This window comes from Geotrypetes seraphini, chromosome 6 (genome assembly GCF_902459505.1).
Source record: "Geotrypetes seraphini chromosome 6, aGeoSer1.1, whole genome shotgun sequence".
Taxonomy (NCBI): domain Eukaryota; kingdom Metazoa; phylum Chordata; class Amphibia; order Gymnophiona; family Dermophiidae; genus Geotrypetes; species Geotrypetes seraphini.
The window spans coordinates 67,652,238-67,673,775 of record NC_047089.1 but is presented as its reverse complement, the minus strand read 5'-3'; the positions used below and the strand labels follow the sequence as shown (position 1 = coordinate 67,673,775).

Below are 21,538 nucleotides of genomic sequence, written 5' to 3'. Positions count from 1 at the left end.
AAGGCAAATGACTTTATGCAATGTCACCTCAGGAACAATTATACAAAAATAGACAAATATACCCTCTCCCTTTTTACTAAAATACAATAGCGGTTTTTAGCGCAGGGAGATGCGCTGAATGCCCTGCACTGCTCTCGATGTTCATAGGCTCCCTGCGCTAAAAAACGCTATTGCGGTTTAGTAAAAGGGGGCCATAGTGCAAAATATAGACAGCAGATATAAATTCTCAAAACGGACACATTTTGATCACTAAATTGAAAATAAAATCATTTTTCCTACCTTTTTGTCTGGTGATTTCATGAGTTTCTAGTTGCACTTCCTTCTTCTGACTGTAAATCCAATATTTCTTTCTTTCTGCCACTTCCCTTTTTATTCTGTCTCTCTCTCCCCCTGACTGCCTGTTTCTCTCTCCCCCGCCCCTCTTTATTTCTGCCTTTCTTTCTCTCTCTCTCCCCCCTGCCTGTCTTTCTTTCTCTCTCCCCCTGCCCCCCAAAGCCATCGCACTGATTTCTCCACTTCCCCGATTCTTTCCTTACCCCCCTAAGCCACCATGGTGACAGGACTAAAGCGCACCAGACAATCGCACGCAGACAAAGGAGCTCATCCAAATGCGCAGGACGTCAGCGCCCTGGATTAATAGTTCAATTTAAAGCACTCTGAGAGTGTGTGTGTGGGGCTACCCCCACACTTTACTTAGAACCCCTCCCCCCCTTAGAGAGGAAACTGTAATTTTTCCTAAAACAGGGAAAATTTACACTTTCCTCTGTAATGGAGGGGTTCCCCTCTAACGGCAACACCAACACTTCTAAGTAAACTCCACACACTCCTTCGGAGTGCTTTAAATGTAACTTTTAATCCGGTGTGCTGACGTCCTGTGTGCATTTGTCTGAGCTCCTTTGTCCTCGCGCGCTTTCATCTATGTACCAAAAATTCAGCCCGATTTAGGAAAGTGCATTATGTTTCGAAGATCCGCTATAATAAAACCCTTAGCGCGCATGCGCAGTTGAAACTCCATGTGGCTGTGATCCCTGATCTGTGGCTCCATGTCACCGCATGCGCAGTAGAGTTGGACTCTGCCTGCGGCGGTTTCCCCATCGCCCTCCCTCGGTGACGCTGCCAGCATCACGCTGCCGACCGCATGGGTCCCTGCCCCACCCCCAAAAAGGCCTGCCGAAGCACCTGTGCACCTGGGACAGTAGCCAGAGGCAGTCAAAAGCCACGGCGCTATCCTGTCGGCTCCCAGACACAACCCACTCCTCCCACGGCCCGGAACACCTACCCGACAACCCTGGACACCGTGTTCCACAGACACACAGTGTGAGCCCGGAGCCCGAATCCCACCAGCGCCAGATGGAAATAGGGAAGGTAAAAGGGGAAATGGGAGCCTGAATATGGGTAGCTAAAAGGAAGGGAGAAAGACTACTGCTGGACGGGGGGGGCAGGAAAGGGGTGCTGCTGGACAGAGGGGAGGTAAAAGGAAGGGAGAAGAGGTGCTGGTGGACAGGGGGGAGAGAAAGAAAGAAAGAGCGAGAGAAAGAAAGAAAGAGAGAGAGAAAGACTTTTCTTTTCTTTCTTTCTAAGTCTACACATCTATTCTAGCACCTGTTAATGTAACAGGTTAAAAAACTCGTTTGATATAAAATGATCGAACATAGAAATCTAAATTGGTATATCCAGGTTGGGACATGTACAGTTCTGGTAGTATTTTAAAACAGGGTCTGCTGATACATCTTTTTCTAAAAATACATGCAAGAATGGATGTGCATGTACCTGTTATATGCAATGGGAGCATCCATTTTGGAAAGATGAATAGGGATAACATCATTGAAGAAAACATGCCTATATGCTCTTGTTCTTTTCCAGTTTGTTTTTTCCCCCTATGATATTGTAAACCGTTCCTGCCCTGTTTGCCTATTTGTGTCCCAGTTTTGTTAATTTGTCTATGTCTATTTTCCTTCTCTGTCTTTATTGATTTTAATCATTGCCCATTGGTTTTATTTTTTGTAAACTGCTTTAACTTTTTTTTGTTAAAAATTGCAGTATATCAAATGAAATAACTGCAACTGTATGTGTCAACACATATATGGATATGTAGGTATTTCAGAACCTAGTCATATAGGTGACACAGACATGTTAGTATGTATGTGTTTCATTTTGGAACACACAGGTCCATATGTTGTCATATAAGGAAAGAGCTTTCAAATGGTCAGGGCAATCCATTTTGGGTGATATAAAGGGTAAAGGGCCATGGACATGATATACCGCTTTTCTGTGGTTTTATAATCAAAGTGGTTCACATATACTATGTGCAGGTACTTTTTTCTGCCCCTAGCGGGCTCCCTCCTGTGGAGTACTACCAGGAACATACACTTTTCTGAAAGTTAGATGTCCTGGCCAGCTGCCTTAAATCCTGAGCTTGATCTCTTTCAGACGTGCATTCCCCTCTGAAATGGAAATACACCTCGAACTTTTGATTAGTCCCACCCAAACCATGTTCCCTTGCTATATGTATGTATTGCAAATTTGAACAAGTGTATCCTGGCTTTCTTTCTTTCTTTTTTTTTTTTTTTTAATAAATCTTTATTCATTTTAAAGCCAAAAATAAGTGCAACATGTTATACAGTCATTTACACTTTAACAGCACTTAAATTCAATCAGAATGATATTCTATGGCAAATACATATATCATCCCCCCCCCTTCCAAGTATCCAAAAATTTGCACTCAAAATTGAAAAAAAAAACCCGAACTTCTCACCCCCTCCCACCAACCCACCCTGGCGTGTATTATCAGAAGAGAAAATCAACAATCACTCCTTACAGAATTTTGCCAATGGCTCCCAAATATCCATAAACTTCCTATAATGTCCCTGTTGTATGACCACCATACATTCCATTTTAAAAGTGTGACATAAAGATTCCCACCCCAAACTATAATTTAACTGATCCCAGTTTTTCCAGTTCCTCAAAATAAGTTGTATGGCAACCCCTGTCATTATAAAGAGAAGTTTGTTATTCCGAGCAGATATTTGGCTTTTAGCCCTCATTAACGTACCAAATAGGATGGTATCGTATGTCAATGCCACTGGATTTTCCAATATTTTGTTCACTTGATCCCAGATGGATCTTCAAAATTTAAGTATCAAGGGACAATAGTACAATAGATGATCCAATGTCCCAACTTCGAGACAACAGTGTCAACATCTATTAGACTTGGAACTATCTAATTTCTGAACAAACAGGGGTCCAAAATGCTCTATGTAACAAGAAAACCCATGTTTGTCTCATAGATGCAGATGCTGTACATCTCATCCTCTAAGTCCAAATTCGTGGCCATTGAGACGCAATAATCTGATGCTTTATCTCAATGCTCCAAATGTCACGAAGACTAGTTTTTGGTTTCTTATTCAAAAATCCAGATATTAATTTGTACCACTGAGCGGCCTGATGTCCCAGGAAGTCTGGCTGGAAACATAGGACCGGCAAGCTATACTGATTTTTAAGATTTTGCCAATCAGGGAAATCCTGTCTTTCTTAAATCAGGATTTAGACATGTATGTGACATTTAAATCTAAATGCTAATCTATGCATGTCCACATTGTGATTAGGGCTTGAGATTACGACTGTTCAAGAATACAAGAACAAGAAAGTAAATAAATTCCTAGCAACACTGCCCGTCAAATTTATGCTTCTTTCTCTCATGCACTGACTCACCTGCTCCTGTAGAACTTTAAGTAATGTGCGCGTGTGTGTTTGCTCTTCCATCGCTTGCTCCAGCTCAGATTTTTTGCAGTTCAGTTCTTCTTGTATAGTCAGTAATTGCTGCATGGATAATAAACACTGATTGGTGCTATTTGAAAGCAGATAACATTAATTATTATAAATCCCTCATTCCAATCAACTTCATTTATGCTATGCATTTCTGATTATTCTGATTGATTTGTTGTGCCTTCGATGAGTAAGATACCAACTGTTTCTACATGCATGTGTCTCCACAGTAGTGTTCAACAGTAATGCACTTTATGAGGTGTGCTTGAGTTATTTGTCGCACTGAAGCTCTGTTTTCTGGTATATCACCCACCTAGGAACTGTCGCATGCAGCCGAACAATTAGAGCATAAATAATTCACAAGCACAATCCTTTCATATAATTAGTTACTAGCCAAGAGCCAACTCATTTTACGTTAAATATGGTTCCAGGCAGCTAACTCTGGAAAACCTAAGATGTTTATTCCTGTGTGAGGCCACCAAAGACAGATACACAGGGAGGCAACCGATATCGTAACCCAGAAGTAATCTGGGTAATCTTTATACCCAGAAGGCCCCATAATGTCAGCATCTGACCTGTATGGTCTGTTACCATATCGTACATCTGCCTTTCCAAACAGTTGCTAACACTCTCAAACCCTTGTCCCACTGTTGTATCCTTTAAGAGTTCCTCTGACAACAAAACTCTGGTTAATGACATTTGAAGAGGTCATTTTCCTCAGCTCACACTGGCTTCCAATTTCGGCAAGAATACTATTCAAATTCTACTGTCTACTATTTAAAACCATAAACGGCGATAGCCCAACCTACCTGAACAACCGCCTCATCCAAACTACATCAACTAGACAGGACCACACTCCATTCACACACCCTCCAATCAAAGAAGTCAAGCTGAAAAAACTATAAGATGGCCTCCTAGCCACACAAGCAGCAAAACTCGACAACTAAATCTCCAAACTACTAATTATGACCCCAGACTACAAAACATGCAGAAATGAAATAAAGACTCTACTTTTGAAGAAATTCCTGCAAACAACTTAATACTGCTAGCAACTTCCCAATACCTTCCTGATTCCCCAAAGCAACCTCACCTACTCTTTATCTCCTCTAGAAATTACCAGATATCTTCTTATAATACGTTTTTTGTATTTCTTTTGTAATCCGCCTTGAACCGCAAGGCGGATTACAAAAGAAATAGAAATCTCCCCAACCCTGAAATGTCCTGTCTAAATTAGATTGTAAGCTCTTCTGAGCAGGGACTGTCTATTGTATGTTAAAATGTACAGCACTGCGTACACCTTTCAGTGCTATAGAAATAATAAATAGTAGTAGTAGGCCCACAGCCATTCCCACTTATTGACTAAACTGAAAAATTTGGAAGGAGCATGCAGCTAGTGTTAGCAGTCAGAACTGAAAGAGGTTTAAAGGTTCAAAAGACTAAAACAGAACTGAGGTCCAGATTCTCAAAACTTTAACACCGTCATTAAACTGTTTTTCAACGGTTTAGCCTGAATGCAATTTAGCGGCAGATTATCAAAATGGCTTATCTCTGGTTTTAATGAGGTTTCTAGCAGTCTCCAACACTGATGTGCAACTAGGCTCTTCAACATTAAAATAAACACTCTGGCAAATTCTTTAAAATCGCTGAGCCATTTTCTAAGAGCAACGTCGGCTTTTGGCGACAAAAATTAGTGACTGGTCCAGGGGTACCGGTACAGTGACAGCACTGTTTAAAACACTGGCATGGCAGTGTCTGGAGATTGCTAGAAAAGCCATTTTGATAAGCGACCCCCCTGCTCCCCTTGCAGTGGGAAAGATGCCCATTCTCTCCCACTGTCACACAACCCCCCTCCTCGCAGCAGGAGAAATGTCCACTCTCTCCCACTGCCAAGCGAACCCCCCCCCCCCCCCCCCCCCCCCCCGCAGCAGGAGAAATGTCCACTCTCTCCCACTGCCAAGCAAAACTTCCCCAGCAGCAGGAAAGATGCCCATTCTCTCCCGCTACCACACAACACTCCTCTCCCCTGTATCTTTAATTAGATGGCTGACTGGAGGGATGCCTACTCCCTCCAGCCAGCTGGCCTGCCTCTTCCAAAATGGGCCTTACCCTTCCCAGTGCATCCTGGGATGCACCGAAAAGGGGCCTAAGGCTCCGATTGGCCCAGACGCCTAAGGCCCTCCTATGGGATGTCTGGGCCAATCGGAGCCTTAGGCCCCTTCCCAGTGCATCCCAGGATACACCAGAGAGGGGACAGCCCATTTTGGAAGAGGCAGGCCAGCTGGCTGGAGGGGCTAGGCATTCCTCTAGTCAACCATCTAATTAAAGGTACATTGGAGAAGGGTTGGAAGCAGGGAGGGTGTTGTGATGCAGCGCGAGAGAATGGGCATCTCTCCTGCTGCTGGGGGGTGGGGGGGTTGTGTGGCAGCAGGAGAGAATGGGCATCTCTCCCGCTGCAGGGGGGGTGTTGTGTGGCAGCGGGAGAGATTGAACATCTCTCCCGCTGTTGTGTTTTTGTATTTTCTAAGTTTTATTCTGCGCATGTGCCCATCGCTATCATCAGTGATAGGCACATGCAAATTTATCAAGTCTTCGCTACTCTCTGCTAACCTCATTTACATGAGCATTTTTTGGAGAATGATTTGCTTTATTTAATTCACTACCAGAACGGCTGCGATATCAGCCTGTCATTTTTAACACGGTTTGTTAAGAATCTAAGCCTGAGAGTTTAAAGCTCAAGACTATGAATTAATGGTCTTGAATATCTGAAGCACAAATTAATGCAGGAACTCAATTTCCCCATCCCATCCCTGTGAGTTCTGTCGCTGTCCTTGTCCCATTCCTGTAAGCTCTGCTTTAACCACACAAGCCTCAAACATTTATGGTTTTAAAGTATTTGAGGCTTGTGCAGATGAGGACTGAGCTTGCAGTTATAGGGCAGGGACAGGAAAAGAACTCTCCAGGACAGGAAAATGAGTTCCTGTGGGGACTGGGAAAAATTTGTCCCAGAGTCATTCTCTAATACAAACTACAGTCAATAATAGAACACAAGTATTGACAGGGTAAATGATATATTATAATTATCCACAACTTTACACAGTAACATGGCTATTTAAAATATGATGAATACTATTAAAGAAATAACTTATTTTAAAAAATAGGTGAACTGAATTGTACATGCCTCCTTTAGTCTCCTAAATTAATTCCCAGTTTTCAGGGTGACCTTATCTTTGTTTCATGTACATGCTCAGAGGACCGGTTTTTAAATGCTAAGCCACTAATGAATATCAGCATTTCTACCTTTACTTGAGGTCTAGAGATAGAGAGAGAGACTAGTCTTGCAATGACATGCCCTTCTTAATCAAAATCAAACAATGATTCAGAAGAAACGATCCTTCACTTTATAAAATAGTAAATGCAATACAGTAAAACCTTGGATTGCAAGTAACTTGGTTTGCCAGTGTTTTGCAAGACAAGCAAAACATTTCATTAAATTTTAACTTGATATACAAGCAATGTCTTGAATTATGACTACATACAGTATACACGCGTCACAACTGAGCCGATGGTTCTTTTCTCTCTGACACTGCAAGAGTATAGTGACTCTTCTAAACGAGCGAGGTCTTGCAATACGAGTACATACAGTATACACGCGTCATAACTGAGCCGATGGTTCTTCTCTCTCTGACACTGCAAGAGTGTAGTGATTGTTCTAAACAAGCAAAGTCTTGCAATACGAGTACATATAGTCACAACCGAGCCGATGGTTCTTCTCTCTCTGACACTGCAAGAGTGTAGTAACTGTTCTAAACAAGCAAAGTCTTGCAATACAAGTACATACAGTATACATGCGCCACATCATCACAACTGAGCCAATGGTTCTTCTCTCTCTGACGCTGCAGGAGTGTAGTGACTGTTCTAAATGAGCGAGGTCTTGCAATCTGAGTACATATAGTATTTTGTATTAAAGTTTTTGGGTTGTGGAACAAATCATCTGAGTTTCCATTTTTTCCTATGGGGAAATTCGCTTTGATATACGAGGGCTTTGGATTACAAGCATGCTTCTGGAACAAATTATGCTCGCAAACCAAGGTTTTACTGTATAACCATATATAGAAGTGACAGCAATAAGCAAATAGATACATGTACAAACCACTTCCACCCAACAATCTGCCACGTATCTGAAATGTCTCAGTCTCAAAGTAGCAAGCAAAGAGGTACCCCACAATATAAAATGAAATAGAAAAGAATGTTATTATGTGTATTTACCTAAATTATCCTCCTTTAACAAAGGCTCGCTGTGATAATCGCCTTTGTAAAAGGAGGCCTTCCAGGATCCGAGTGGTAAGAAAAGATGTTTAACAGAATTCTTAGAAACTTCTCACGATTTAATTGATCAAAGAATTACTCTTAATCTAATCTTATCTAATCTAAAGCTTGGATTTGTATCCCGGATCATCACCTAAAAGGAGCTCAACTCGGTTAACAAAATAGCTGTAACATAAAGGAATCATGAAAAGTAAAATAAAAACTCGGATTAAAAAGAATAACCAATCTAAAGAAAGAACTATTAATGCATGAAGATTATTTTGACAATCTAGACTGGAGGTCCAAATATTCTTGAAATGATAATATTTTCATAGATTTGTGAGATAATTGAAAAGAGTATATTGTTCTAATAAGAAAGAAATATCACTTCTAGTTACTTTTGATTCTGAACAGATAAAGACAATGATCAATAAAAAATATTTTCCTAAAAAAGAAGTTTCCTTTTGTGGTCAGAAGACCCTTGCCTTTCCATATGTATCTAGAAATACTCAACAGATAAGGAAGCAATCCCCCCTCCCCTTTTTACAAAACAGTATGTGCGTAAATGCGCATGAGTCAAGTCTCTTTCATTTGAAAGGAAGCTCTGGAATAATAATAATAATTTATTTTCTTCTATACCGCCCAACCAGTAGTTCTGGGCGGTTCACAACAGGAGAATACTGAGACATTTCAGCACATGGTACAGTTTCATAGAACACACTATCTATGTATAATCTAAAATTATATAATAAAAGTAATTCAATTGTTAAAAACATTCAAGTACAATATTAAAAATTATTTAAAAAAATTAAAACATACTATGACAATAAGAATAGAAACAAAAGACCTCATTTAAATATATCAAAATTAATATTCTTATTTGTCAAATAAATAGGTCTTTAATGATGTCCTTTAATGATGTCCAACATATTTATCAATGACCTGGAAAAAGAGGCAAAGTGCGAGGTTATAAAATTTGCAGACGATACCAAACTGTGCGGCAGAGTTAGGTCTAGGGAGGAGTGTGAGGACCTGCAAAGGGACCTGGACAAGCTGGAAGACTGGGCAAACAAATGGCAAATGCGCTTTAACGTGGAAAAATGCAAGGTCATGCATATAGGGAAAAAGAACCCGTTGTTCAAATACAAATTGGGGGGGGCATTATTGGGAGACAGCAGTCTTGAGAGAGACTTGGGTGTGCTGGTGGATGCATCACTGAAGCCATCTGCACAGTGCACAGCAGCCTCGAAAAAAGCCAACAGGATGCTGGGCATCATAAAGAGGGGCATAACAACCAGGACGCAGGAAGTCATCATGCCATTGTATCGAGCTATGGTGCGTCCACATCTGGAATACTGCGTTCATTATTGGTCGCCGTACCTCAAGAAGGACATGGCAGTGCTTGAGAGAGTCCAAAGGAGAGCAACGAAACTGGTAAGAGGGCTGGAACACTGCCCATATGCCGAGAGGTTGGATAGGCTGGGGCTCTTCTCTCTGGAAAAAAGGAGGCTCAGGGGAGATATGATAGAGACCTTCAAGATCATGAGGGGCATAGAGAGGGTGGATAGGGACAGATTCTTCAGGCTGAAGGGGTCAACAGGCACGAGGGGGCATTCGGAGAAACTGAAGGGAGATAGGTTCAGAACAAATGCAAGGAAGTTTTTCTTCACCCAAAGGGTCGTGGACACTTGGAATGCGCTACCGGAGGAAGTGATCAGGCAGAATACGGTACAGGGATTCAAACAGGGATTGGATGGATTCCTGAGGGATAGGGGGATCGTGGGATACTGAGAGAGGTGCTGGGATGTAACACAGGTATAGAAAGCAAACCAAGTAATAAGTATAGAAATCCAACCAGGTCGTACATGTGCAAGACCGGAGGGTTAGGACTTCGATGGGAAGATAAGACTCAATGGGAAACCAAGGGGCCCCTTCTGGTGACTCAGACAGGCCGTGACCTGTTCGGGCCGCCGCGGGAGCGGACTGCTGGGCAAGATGGACCTGTGGTCTGACCCAGCGGAGGCACTGCTTATGTTCTTATGTTCTTATAAATGTGAAGTAAGAATTAGATTGAACAATCATCGGACTTAGCCAGGAGTTCATCTTCCCAGCTTGATACTCCAAAGTCCTGTCTAAAAATGTCTTAAAACGACAGGCCTTTGGAGTAGTAGGGAAGATGAACTTTCCAGAATTTCTAATTCCTTTTGTTGAATAATAAAGTTTCAGATAGGGGGACAAATATGAGGGAGATAATCCAAAAAGCACCTTATTACAAATGCATCCGAACTTAAAAAGCACTCTGGCCCCAAAAGGCAACCAATGCAACTTGGTATAAAAAGGGCTAACATGATCATACTTTTTAAGATTAAAACTCAGGCGAACTGCAGCATTTTGCACCAACCGAAGTCTTAATATAATCTTTTTAGGTAACCCCAAATAAATTATATTACAATGGTCTAAAGTTGATAATGGAATGAGAGGGTGGTCCGCATTTTTTAAACACTTATTTTATTAACCTCCTTTTATCATGAAGAGATTCAGCCAAAGCATTACAATGCATTGAATAGTAATCAGGCACTCTTAAGTATTTTCCCTGTCTGTCCCAGCAGGTTCCTGGGGCAATGGAGGAGAAGTGACTTGCCCAGAATCCCAAGGAGCAGGCTGGGATCAAACTCACCACCTCAGTGTGCCAAGGCAGCAGCTCTAATCACTAGGCCACTCCTCCACCAGCTGAATTAGACCCTATCTGGGAGCCGGCAATGAAATCTAGATCTGAGGCAGCTGCTGAGAGTTAACCGGTGCCACCGATATTCAGAGGCAGTCCCCAGATAGTTAATTGCTTAAACCCCCCTTTTACAAAGCCGCGGTAGTGGCTGCCTCACAGCAAATGCTCTGACGCCAATTAAATCTCTATGGGCATTGGAGCGATTATCAAAGCTGCACCCCCTACTGCAGCTTTGTAAAAGGAGCTCTAAGTTAGGAGACCCTCTTTTCTCTTTTAAGTTACGGTAATCAGCTATCTGAGTACTATTCTTGCATATCAGTGGAATCTGGTCAGCTCCTAGCTGTGTCCCAACTTCACCACCAAACCGCTTAGGCACTCACTGGATAGTGCTGCAGTGGTCTGCCCGTTCTTTCAGCAGCATTATCTGGATAAGTACCACTGAATATCTGGGTTGGAGCAGGTGAGCAGGAGTTATTCTGCTAGAAGCTGCTCCCACTAGAATAATCCTTTCGAAAATTGACCCCAAAGTTTTTAGTCTGATGGACTGATCAGTCACATCACTGGAGAAAATTGGAGCCTGAATAGATGGAATACAATTTCCTGTATATGAAAACATGTTTAAACCACAGGGCACAGATCAGACCTGACTAATCACCAAGGAAACAAGAAAGAATTCAGCGATGTACTATTCATTTATACCTGTTGATATTCAAATGAAGTTAGGTTATATTTAGTTGTGCCATAATTCCAGGACAACTGGTCCATTGTTCTGAATAATCTGTGAGAAGGGGGAAGCCTTCTTTTTAAACCTAGAAAATTGCAATCCTTACCAGACAAGTGTTAATGACAGGGCCCCACATTTGCTGAAATTTTGAGTCAACTGCAATACAGTTTACTGGCTGCTATGGAACAAGTGCTGGAACTACCACAGACTACCTATCCATCTGCATGGTTTGTAACCACTAGTGATTCCAAAATATATATCAGCCCTTAGCTATCACTTCCTGCCTTCTTTCTCCTGCACTCTTTCATGCTCTGCATTTCCCTAATTCGTCTCTCCATCATGACCACAGCCTTCTTGCCACCTTCAATCTCAGGTCCTAGTTCTTCCCTTCCCAACTTGTTGCACTACTGCATCAAAGTTTCTTCTCTGCTGACTCATTAGTCTCCAGTCATACCTAATGACTCTGACAACTGTTCTTACTGCAGCTTATGCCTCTTGAGTGCAGCAGACGGTTCCCTGAAGCAACTGAGCTATGACAACTTGTTCTAGGGCTATGTGTATGACGGTAGAAACATAGAAAACATGATGGCAGATAAAGGCGACATGGCCCATCCACAGTAACCATTATCTCTTCCTCTCTCTAAGAGATCCTACTTGCCTATCCAATACTTTCTTGAATTCAGATGCAGCCTCTGTCTCCACCACTTCTTCCAGGAGACTGTTCAATGCATCTGCCACCCTTTCTGTAAAGATTACTGCTGAGCGAATCACCTCTCATTCCAGAACTTCCTTTCAAATGAGACTTGACTCATGCGCATTTATGCCACGTAGGTATTTAAACGTCTCTATTATATCTCCCCTCTCCTGCCTTTCCTCTAAAGCAGGGGTGTCAAAGTCCCTCCTCAAGGGCCACAATCCAGTTGGGTTTTCAGGATTTCCCCAATGAATATGCATGAGATCTATTTGCATGCACTGCTTTCATTGTATGCTAATAGATCTCATGCATATTCATTGGGGAAATCCTGAAAACCCAACTGGATTGCAGCCCTCGAAGAGGGACTTTGACACCCCTTCTCTAAAGTATACATATTGTGACTGGGTAAGACATGGACTGGAGTAGCCCGAGCCCTGACCTGGGTCATCCAAGCCTCAGCCGAGCAGTTGAATGAGGCATGGAGGGATAGAAGGGTGTCTGCATCAAAATAAAAAGGTCCAGTACAGGTGTTTAAGGTGAATTTTAAGATGACTTTATTTTCTGGTTTTCTATTGTAGTGCAATTTCAAAACATATATAACAAAAACTCTCATTGGTGGCTAAACAGCCTGTTAGCCCACCATGCTTTATTCACTATTAAAGTTCAAGAAAACACAAAAATAACTTCAATTTCAAGTCCTGGAACCTGCAACCTGCTTGCACTTTTTGGACAGGTTCCCCACAGTTCTCCTGTGATTATGTAAATTCAGAAGCAGCGATTCTTAACTCTTCTGTTACCCATAATTACATCAGAAGCAGCAATTCTTAACTCTTCTGATATTCTTAGTCTTGTGAGGCAACACCACCTTATCAGAAACTGTATTTTTACTTTCTCCAAACTACTCTGTAATCATGCTCTCAAACAAGCATGACTCCTCAGGTTCCATTTCAACATCATTTACAAGTATTTCTTCTGGCATTTCTGTATCAAATTCATCATTACCTTCAGAAGAATGATTAGAAGTTTCAGACCTGAGGTTTACTCCTTGCTTTCTGTGGGGAATGCTGGCTTCTGTCTTCTAAAGCCTGGCTGGCACAAGTCTGCCTCTCTCCAAGGATTCAGGTATCCTCTCAGCTTGTGGCTGCCCTTTCTCTCTCTGCTTGCCTTGGACTAGAGCAGTGGTTCCCAACCCTGTCCTGGAGGAACACCAGGCCAATCGGATTTTCAGGCTAGCCCTAATGAATATGCATGGAGCAGATTTGCATGCCTGACACGTTTCATTATATGCAAATCTCTCTCATGCATATTCATTAGGGCTAGCCTGAAAACCCAATTGGCCTGGTGGTCCTCCAGGACAGGGTTGGGAACCACTGCTCTAAAACTATCCCTAAGCCTACCCCTAGAAGCAGGCAGGTTAGGAAACTGCCCTGCAGAATTTATCCCCAGTGAAAGGTAACCCAAAAGTGACCCGATTATACTTGCCTGGTTCTAGTGTAGGAAATGCTAAAAGCAAAGAACTATAAGGACCAGCATGCACCAGGCAGGTGATAGCAAAACCCATAAAGGGATTAACTCCTGCAATCAGCTCTGCTGAGGGCAGGGTTAATGAGCAGGGAAGCTATCCAGGCTTATTAGCAAAGCAACAGAGAACCACAGGTGTTTTGAGGGGTAATCAGCCCATGCTAAGGAAAAGGGTGTGTTCTCTAGGCCAGTGGTTCCCAACCCTGTCCTGGAGGACCACCATGCCAATCGGGTTTTAAGGCTAGCCCTAATGAATATGTATGGAGCAGATTCGCATGCCTGGCACGTCCATTATATGCAAATCTCTCTCATCAAAGGATTTCTCTGGACATGTCTTCCTTTTGAGAACATGTCCGGGGGTCCAGACGGCTTTTCAAAACCTGGCACAGATGCCGTCCCAATGCACGAACAGATTAAGGGGGTGGGGCTAGGGCAGGATGCGGGTGGAACTGGAAGGGCCTGGGGCGTAGCCAAGGGTCTGGATTTTCCTTCAAGAAAATGTGGTAACTCTAGCCTGAGGTCTCCTGGAGTGAACCTGAGACAGAGAATCTGGGAAGAAGGAAATTGCCCTGGAGTTAGGGTCTCCCTGCTTATGTGTAAGTTTCTAGAAGTCAGCTGAGGTAAGCCAGAAACGATGTACAGGGTATAAAAGGTCTTGTCTTTACTGAAGAAAATTCAATGTAGCATTCCAAACAAATGGTCCTCTTGTGTGAGTACATGGGACCCAACATGGTCCTGTGTTTCAGAAAACACTCCTTCGTCAGGGGTCTGGGATGCTGTAGTACATCAACTCAGAAAACCTTGTTAAAACAATTGTCCTTAAAAAGAAGATCGCCGTAAAAATTCCAGTGGCACTGCTGCTTGAGGATGCACAGAAATGAAAGTGGGCAGCATGTGTGGGGCCAGTTGAACAGGTGGCAGTGGTGCATGGACAGTGGACTTTGGCTGGTAGACTGCAATTGCCAACCTGTATGCCACTACACATAATCATTCAGCAGCATAACGTGAATAAAGTGTCGGAGAAAGGTCAGCATGGGAAAGATCATATCTGGGCCAGGAGCACCTAACCCCTCCACCGCTACTGGCCACCGGCTGGCACTGCTGTCCTCTTCATACAACAGGCATAAAATAAGTATGCTTTTAGAAATGTTAATGGTGGTCCTCTTCCAAAATTACCCCCTTAATGATCTTGCTCTCTTGGTAGGGCTATTATGGATTCCAGTCACGGGCTGCTTGTTATATGAGAGGTTAGACATGGCATAATCTTATTATAATATTGTATAGTTAGTTTTAAGAATTTCTGCAGTCTATTTAATTGTGATTAGTAGGGCAGTGACCTAAATGGTTTAGCAGGACTCAGCCTAAACACTTACTATTCACTATATTTCTTTCATTTTATTATGCAATTACAGTGAAACAAGTTTGTGATCTCTAAATATAATAATAAAAATTACAAGTTCTTGCCATGATACTCTTGTTTAATTGAATCCAGTCTTTTCTTATGCATAGAAAATGGTTTAAATGAAAAGATAATGTGCAAAATAGGAACAACAAGGATAAATCAGGGGATCTATGTCTGAAACAGTACGTGAAGTCTTGGTTTCCTTAGCACAATTAATCGACTAATTAGAATCAGGTGCTTAAATAATTGGATGGCAAGGAAACCACCCTACAAAACTAAATGTTAATTACTGGTTGGGCATGTCTTATAGAAAATTCTAGAAGACTGTTAGCCACGATCATAAAGCAGGAGAGGAAGGTGGAAACGGTAACAATGGTTATTTGTGTTATTCTTAGTTACTTTGATATTTGAATGGCAGCATTTAAATGCAATAAAAGAAAGTTCAGAGGACTGATGATAAAAAGTAACATAGGGCTTCTTTTACTAAGCTGCGATAGCGTTTTTAGTGTGCGCTGAATTGCCATGGGCGCTAAACCTGCGCTACGTGGCTAGAACTAACGCCAGCTCAATGTTGGTGTTAGCGTCTAGTATGCACAGCAATTCAGCGCACACTAAAACTGCTTTCGCAGCTTAGTAAAAGGAGCCCATAGTAAATGACAGCAGATGAAGACCTGAGCGGTCCATCCAGTCTGCCCTATAATTACATGCATTACAATTTTATGATTAAATTTATCTTTGTTCTTTATTTTTTCTGGGCCACAGACCTTAAAAGTCTACCCAGTACTGTCCTTAGGTTCTAAATACTGGAGTTGCCGTTGAAGCTTCATTCCGGCCTATCCAACCAAGTTGTTGATGCTTATCTGCCCGGGCAAGGTTACAAGACCATTTCTAAACAATGTGGGTGTCTCTAAAACAGGGGTTCTCAACCCAGTCTTTGGGACACACCTAGCCAATCAGGTTTTCAGAATATCCATAATGCATATGCGGGATATAGATCCAAGTTTTATTAAAATTTGATATCCCAACAATCATAAAATATCTAAGTGGCTTACAATCTAATGATAGAAAATGGGGAGTGTATAAAAGCACAACATGAATGTGCGAAAAAAGAGAAGTAGTTAATTAATAGACGGTAAAGGTGACCCCCCTCCCCCCAAAAAAACAAACAAACCCCCATAATAGGAAACTCATAAGGAGAGGGAAGGTCTAAAGCTCAATCCAACTAGCCAAGTTCAATTCACAACCTTGTAAAAATAGCTCTTAAAAACTCAAGTTTAAGCATCTGAAAGCAGAAAAGTTTTAAGATCTTTTTTAAAAAAGATTAAGAGAGGTCTGAAATCTAAGATGAATAGGAAGTAATTTTGATTATTAGATCCTCACCTCAAGACAAAGAAGAACTCCGAACCCTTTTGCCTTCCCTCCACTCAAGGGCACTCAGCGCAAAAAGATGTTTGATAACCTTCTGGCGACGCAAGCAGCAAAACTTAACCACTCCATCTCCAACCTGTTGACGGCAACGGGCGACTTCAAAACTTTTCGAAAAGAAATCAAAACCCTACTTTTCAAAAAATTTATCCAGATATCTTAACCCAACCCTTCCCCCTCCTCCTAGATAAATTCTCCCCCAAAACCTCCACTTAAATAATCTCTTCCTCCCCAAAACACCAACCAAGTATTCAGATCCCTGAAATGTAACATAATCTTATTTGTACTCTAACTGTAATCTATTTGTTATATCACACAGTAACGTACAGTCAATTTAATATCCAATTTGCAAGTTCTTCTGGAATTAATCCAGGTACCTCTCCTCCCTTGTAACCAAAAAAAAACCCAACCCAAAACTGTTGTAACTTCGCTGGAAATGTCCAGTTAGCTCTTTTGTAATCCGCCTTGAACTGCAAGGTATAGGCGGAATAGAAGTCCCTAATGTAATGTAATGTAAATATCTACTATGATAAGAGGGAGCATCAGCAACACGAATTTGCAACATCTGCAACATGATCTGCATACATTGGAGGTAGTACACGCAAATTTATTCATTTCCTGAAAACGTGACTGGATAAGTGTGACCTAAGGACTGGGATGAGAACCTCATTCTGACTGTTTAGTCTGCTTTGCTGCATCTGGACCTGGTCTGTGTGGATTCTGCTTTACATCAAGAACTTCTAGAGGAGAAAGTTAGGTCCATTCATCCAAGAGCTAAAGCTGAGCCACATAGAAGTCAGACAGAAAGGGAATTGGAAACAACAGAAAACATGAAAGTTCATTGCAATTTAATTGTTGCAAATTGCAGAGAAACTGAATGACATGATCATGTTTTGCTCAAATAGTTGATATCACAGGTAGTCCAAAATTATCTTGATGAGATCACAAAGTATACTCTTAAATAATCGTTGGGGGCATATGCATTTACATAATAAAATCTTTTTCACATAAAATGTTCCCAGAAATTTTGAAGTATTCCTCAGACTTAATTCCATCAATTAATCGTATATACTATATCCTCCCAAAGAAGGAAATAAGAGCCGCCCCTGACCAAGGAGCTGGATCTACGGATTTACTGAATCTCACTGAAATACTTCAAACTTCTGTTTCAGAGACTACAGAGCGAGCTACTTTACTAATTTCCTTTGTTTTTGAGCAAGACGCAAATTTTTTCCTATGAATATACTTTCAGAATTCTCAATTTCAATTTCTGGGGAAAAGAGTCTGGGTCTACCCAGATGTCACGAGGCAAACACAAGAGAGGCGAAAACTTTTTCTGATGATGAGATCTGAAACTCTGACACTTGGAGCAACTTTTCTCTTAGCCTACCCATGTAAATGTTTAGTAAAGTACCTTGGAGTTAAATATGCTTTCTTTGTGCCTGAACACTTGCGAGCATTTCTTGACATGAAGAAGTTGGGTACTGTTAGAGTTTAATGTCTGGAACACATACTATGTAACGGAAATCTCTGTTAAGCCTTTTCATTTTATCTTATGATTTTTATTGATATTAGTTTCTCTTCACTATTTTTTGGGATCCTTCCTACTCATTTATAGTGGTCTAAGAAAGTTTATTTTATTACCTTTGGACTTTTGATACATAGTGTTATTTCAGCTGTTTTTCTTGTGCAAGGATATCTTGTGAATTATGTGAAAATTCAATAAAGAATTTAAAAAAAAAAAAAAGTTCCCATTGTAATCACAGACCTCCAATTCCTATCATCTCTGCTTCAAATGATACTTGTCTATGAATAAGTATTGCTACTCCTCTACTGGCTAGTATATGAACTGCTATAGCACTGGCTTACCCAATCCCTGTACATCCTGAGATGCTCCACAACCCTCAAATGTGTAACCTGTATGTGAACAATTTCAGCAGACATTTGCTTCAAAAAAAAAAAAGTTATTTCCACTTAACTTGAGAGTATATATAGTGGCATATCTGGGATTCAATGGACCACAGGAAGAAGGACCAAGATAGGACCTCCCTCATGTGCCTCCAAGTCTGGCTCCCTTCCCACTAGGGTCTGGCACCTCATGAAAATTAGCTGATCCAACCTTTATCATTAGAGATGGGCACTCAGAACGTTTTCATTTTGTGTTCTTTTTATTTTTCCTTTGTGTATGTGTGGAAATTAATGTCATTAGAAGAATGTATAAGAACATAAGAATTGCCATATTGAGACAAAACAAATGTCCATCAAGCCCAACAGTGGCCAACCTAGGTCCTAAGTACTTAGCTAGATATCAAGTAGTAAAACAGATTGTATTCTACTTATCCTAGGAATAAGCAGTGGATTTCCCCAAGCCATCTTAATAATGGCCTATGGACTTCTTTTTTAGGAAATTATCAAAATATTTTTTTAAACCCTGCTAAGCTGATTACACCACACTCTCCAGCAATGAATTCCAGAGTTTAATTACATGTTGTGTGAAGAAATATTTTATCCAGTTTGTTTTATTTATTTATTATTTATTTTATTTTTATTAATTTGCAATACAACACAAGTAAAACACTTGTTACGGAAATACAGAAAAGTAAACTTGTCAAAATAGGAAAAATTATTAACAGTAGAATTCAAATATTTTCCTTTCTTAGACCACCATTTAAACAAAAGGGAGATCCATTAAACTCATGGAGAGGAATACAACAAATAAATTATTTATAAAGAAAGAGTTGACTACGATCAACAAACCAAATCATTCATATTATCCAGTTAGACCTATAAATCTTTAGAAATCTTTTTAAGGTCTAGATAGGCTCTCAGTTGTGATGGTAGAAAAAAGGTATACTTAACCCCCAAGTAGCGAATCAAACATTTACAGGGATATGCTAATAAATAGGAAGCCCCCAACTTTTTAGTTTCATCATGCATAGATAAGAATTATTTTCTTCGGTCTTGTGTAATCTTTGATATATCTGGATAGATTCAGATTCTTTGCCAGGAAAAAATTTGAAGGGAATTTCAAAAGTACAGTTTCATTACTAAATTCAAGTCCTGTTTGAATACAAAGGAGATGAGGAATGTCCCCCTTTCCTTTACTTCAGAAATCTTTCTCAATTACCAGATTTCCTCCCTCAGCAGCCTTGGTAACAGCACTCGGAATGTAATATATCTTGTTAAAAGGAGGAATAGCTTGTTGAGGAATTTTGAGAATCCCAGTTAGATATTTTTTAAAGTAATCTACAGGATTTAAAGGCTGGTGATTTAGGAAAGTTCAATACCCATATATTAAGCCTCCTGTTGAAATTTTCAAATTGTTCCATCTTGCGATGTACATAACTCTTGTCTCTAACCAAAGTTGATATTATTTCCTTTAAATCCTTTACCTTAGATTTAACCTGGGATATTTGTTCAATAGAGTCTTGTTTAGTTTGCTCAATACTTTTAGGCAAATTATCCACCTTCTCTGAAAGATTAAGTACCTCTTGTGTAGCTTTGATCAACATACCATCGAGCTTTTGCAAGGCCTGCCAAATGGTTTCTAGTGTCACCACAGGAGGAGTTGAAAGCAGCGAGATACTCGCCATGGCTCCTGAAGTTGGTTGCTCAGCGTTCATTTCCAGGGGCGCTCCTCCCTCCAGCCTCAAACCCAGGTCTGCGACTTCCACCCCTGGGGTCTCCTGCTGGGGCAACCCGTGCTAATGGTGGACACGGTGGTGTGCTGGATTCTGGAGGGGACATCAACACTTCATGCCCCAGGAAACTGGACGCTCCATTGTCCACATCTTCAACAGGCCCCCCTTCTCTCGGTAAGTGGTTTAGATACCTTTCCAAGGTCTGTTGCTTAAACGGTGTTGAGCTTCTGAACTGGGAGGGAATCGGTTTCATAACTCCCTTCCTTTTATTATGAGGCATTTTTAGAAAATATCGTGGTCAAACAGCTCACGATATATGAAAAACAGCAGAGGAATTAACCGGTTCCATGGCAAAGGTAGGAGACACCAAAACTAACGTGTAGCCATCTTGGATCTCCTCCAGTTTGCTTTAAATCTACTACTTAGTAACTTCATTGCATGCCCCCTCGTCTTAGTCATTTTGGAAAGAGTGAACAAGTAATTCACATCTACCCTTGCCACACCACTCAGTATTTTATAGACCTCTATCATATCACCCCTGAACTGTCTTTCTCCAAGCTGAAGAGCCATAGCTGCTTTAGCCTTTCCTCATAGGGAAATCATCCCATATCTTTTATCATTTTCATTGCCTTCTCTGTACCTTTTCTAATTCTACTATATCTATTTGAGATATGGCAACCAGAATTGCTCACAGTATCTGAGGTGTGGCCATACCATAGAGCAGGGGTGCCCACACTTTTTGGGCTTGCGAGCTACTTTTAAAATGACCAAGTCAAAATGATCTACCAACAATAAAATTAAAAAAAAAACACAACGCACACTGTACGCATAGAAAATGTTAATTATCATTCCTATTCCAGGGTTTTTCAAAGAGGTCAAAGCAGATGACTCTATGCACTATCACCTCACTAACAACCATACAAAAATAGACAAATATACCCCCCTCCCTTTTTACTAAACCACGATAGCAGTTTTTAGAGTGCAGGGAGCTGTGCTGAATGCCCAGCACTGCTCTCGACGCTCATAGGCTCCCTGCGCTAAAAAACTCTATTGCAGTTTAGTAAAAGGGGACTTTAGTGTAAAATATAGACAGCAGATATAAATTCAGACACATTTTGATCACTAAATTGAAAATAAAATCATTTTTCCTACCTTGACTAGTGATTTCATGAGTCTCTGGTTGCACTTTCTTCTTCTGACTGTGCATCCAATCTTTCTTCCCTTCTTTTAGCCTGTATGCTTCCTCTCCTCCAGACCTCGTTCCCTCCCCCAACTTTTCCTTCCTCTCTCCCTGCCCTTTCTTTCTCTCTGCCTTCCTTTCTTTTTTTTCTGTTTC

At 41.1% G+C, this 21,538-nt stretch overlaps 1 protein-coding gene across 9 annotated transcripts in view; it reads right to left on the bottom strand.

Annotated features, from left to right (window-relative positions):
• The window catches only part of ENOX1 (ecto-NOX disulfide-thiol exchanger 1), a 628,466-nt gene that overhangs the window by 80,310 nt on the left and 526,618 nt on the right, over window positions 1–21,538 (bottom strand). For all 9 annotated transcript variants that reach the window (XM_033948806.1, XM_033948804.1, XM_033948805.1 and 6 more), the window contains one exon: window positions 3,712–3,819. In XM_033948806.1, coding sequence (XP_033804697.1) covers window positions 3,712–3,819 — 108 coding nt within the window. The remainder of the gene's footprint in view (window positions 1–3,711; window positions 3,820–21,538) is intronic.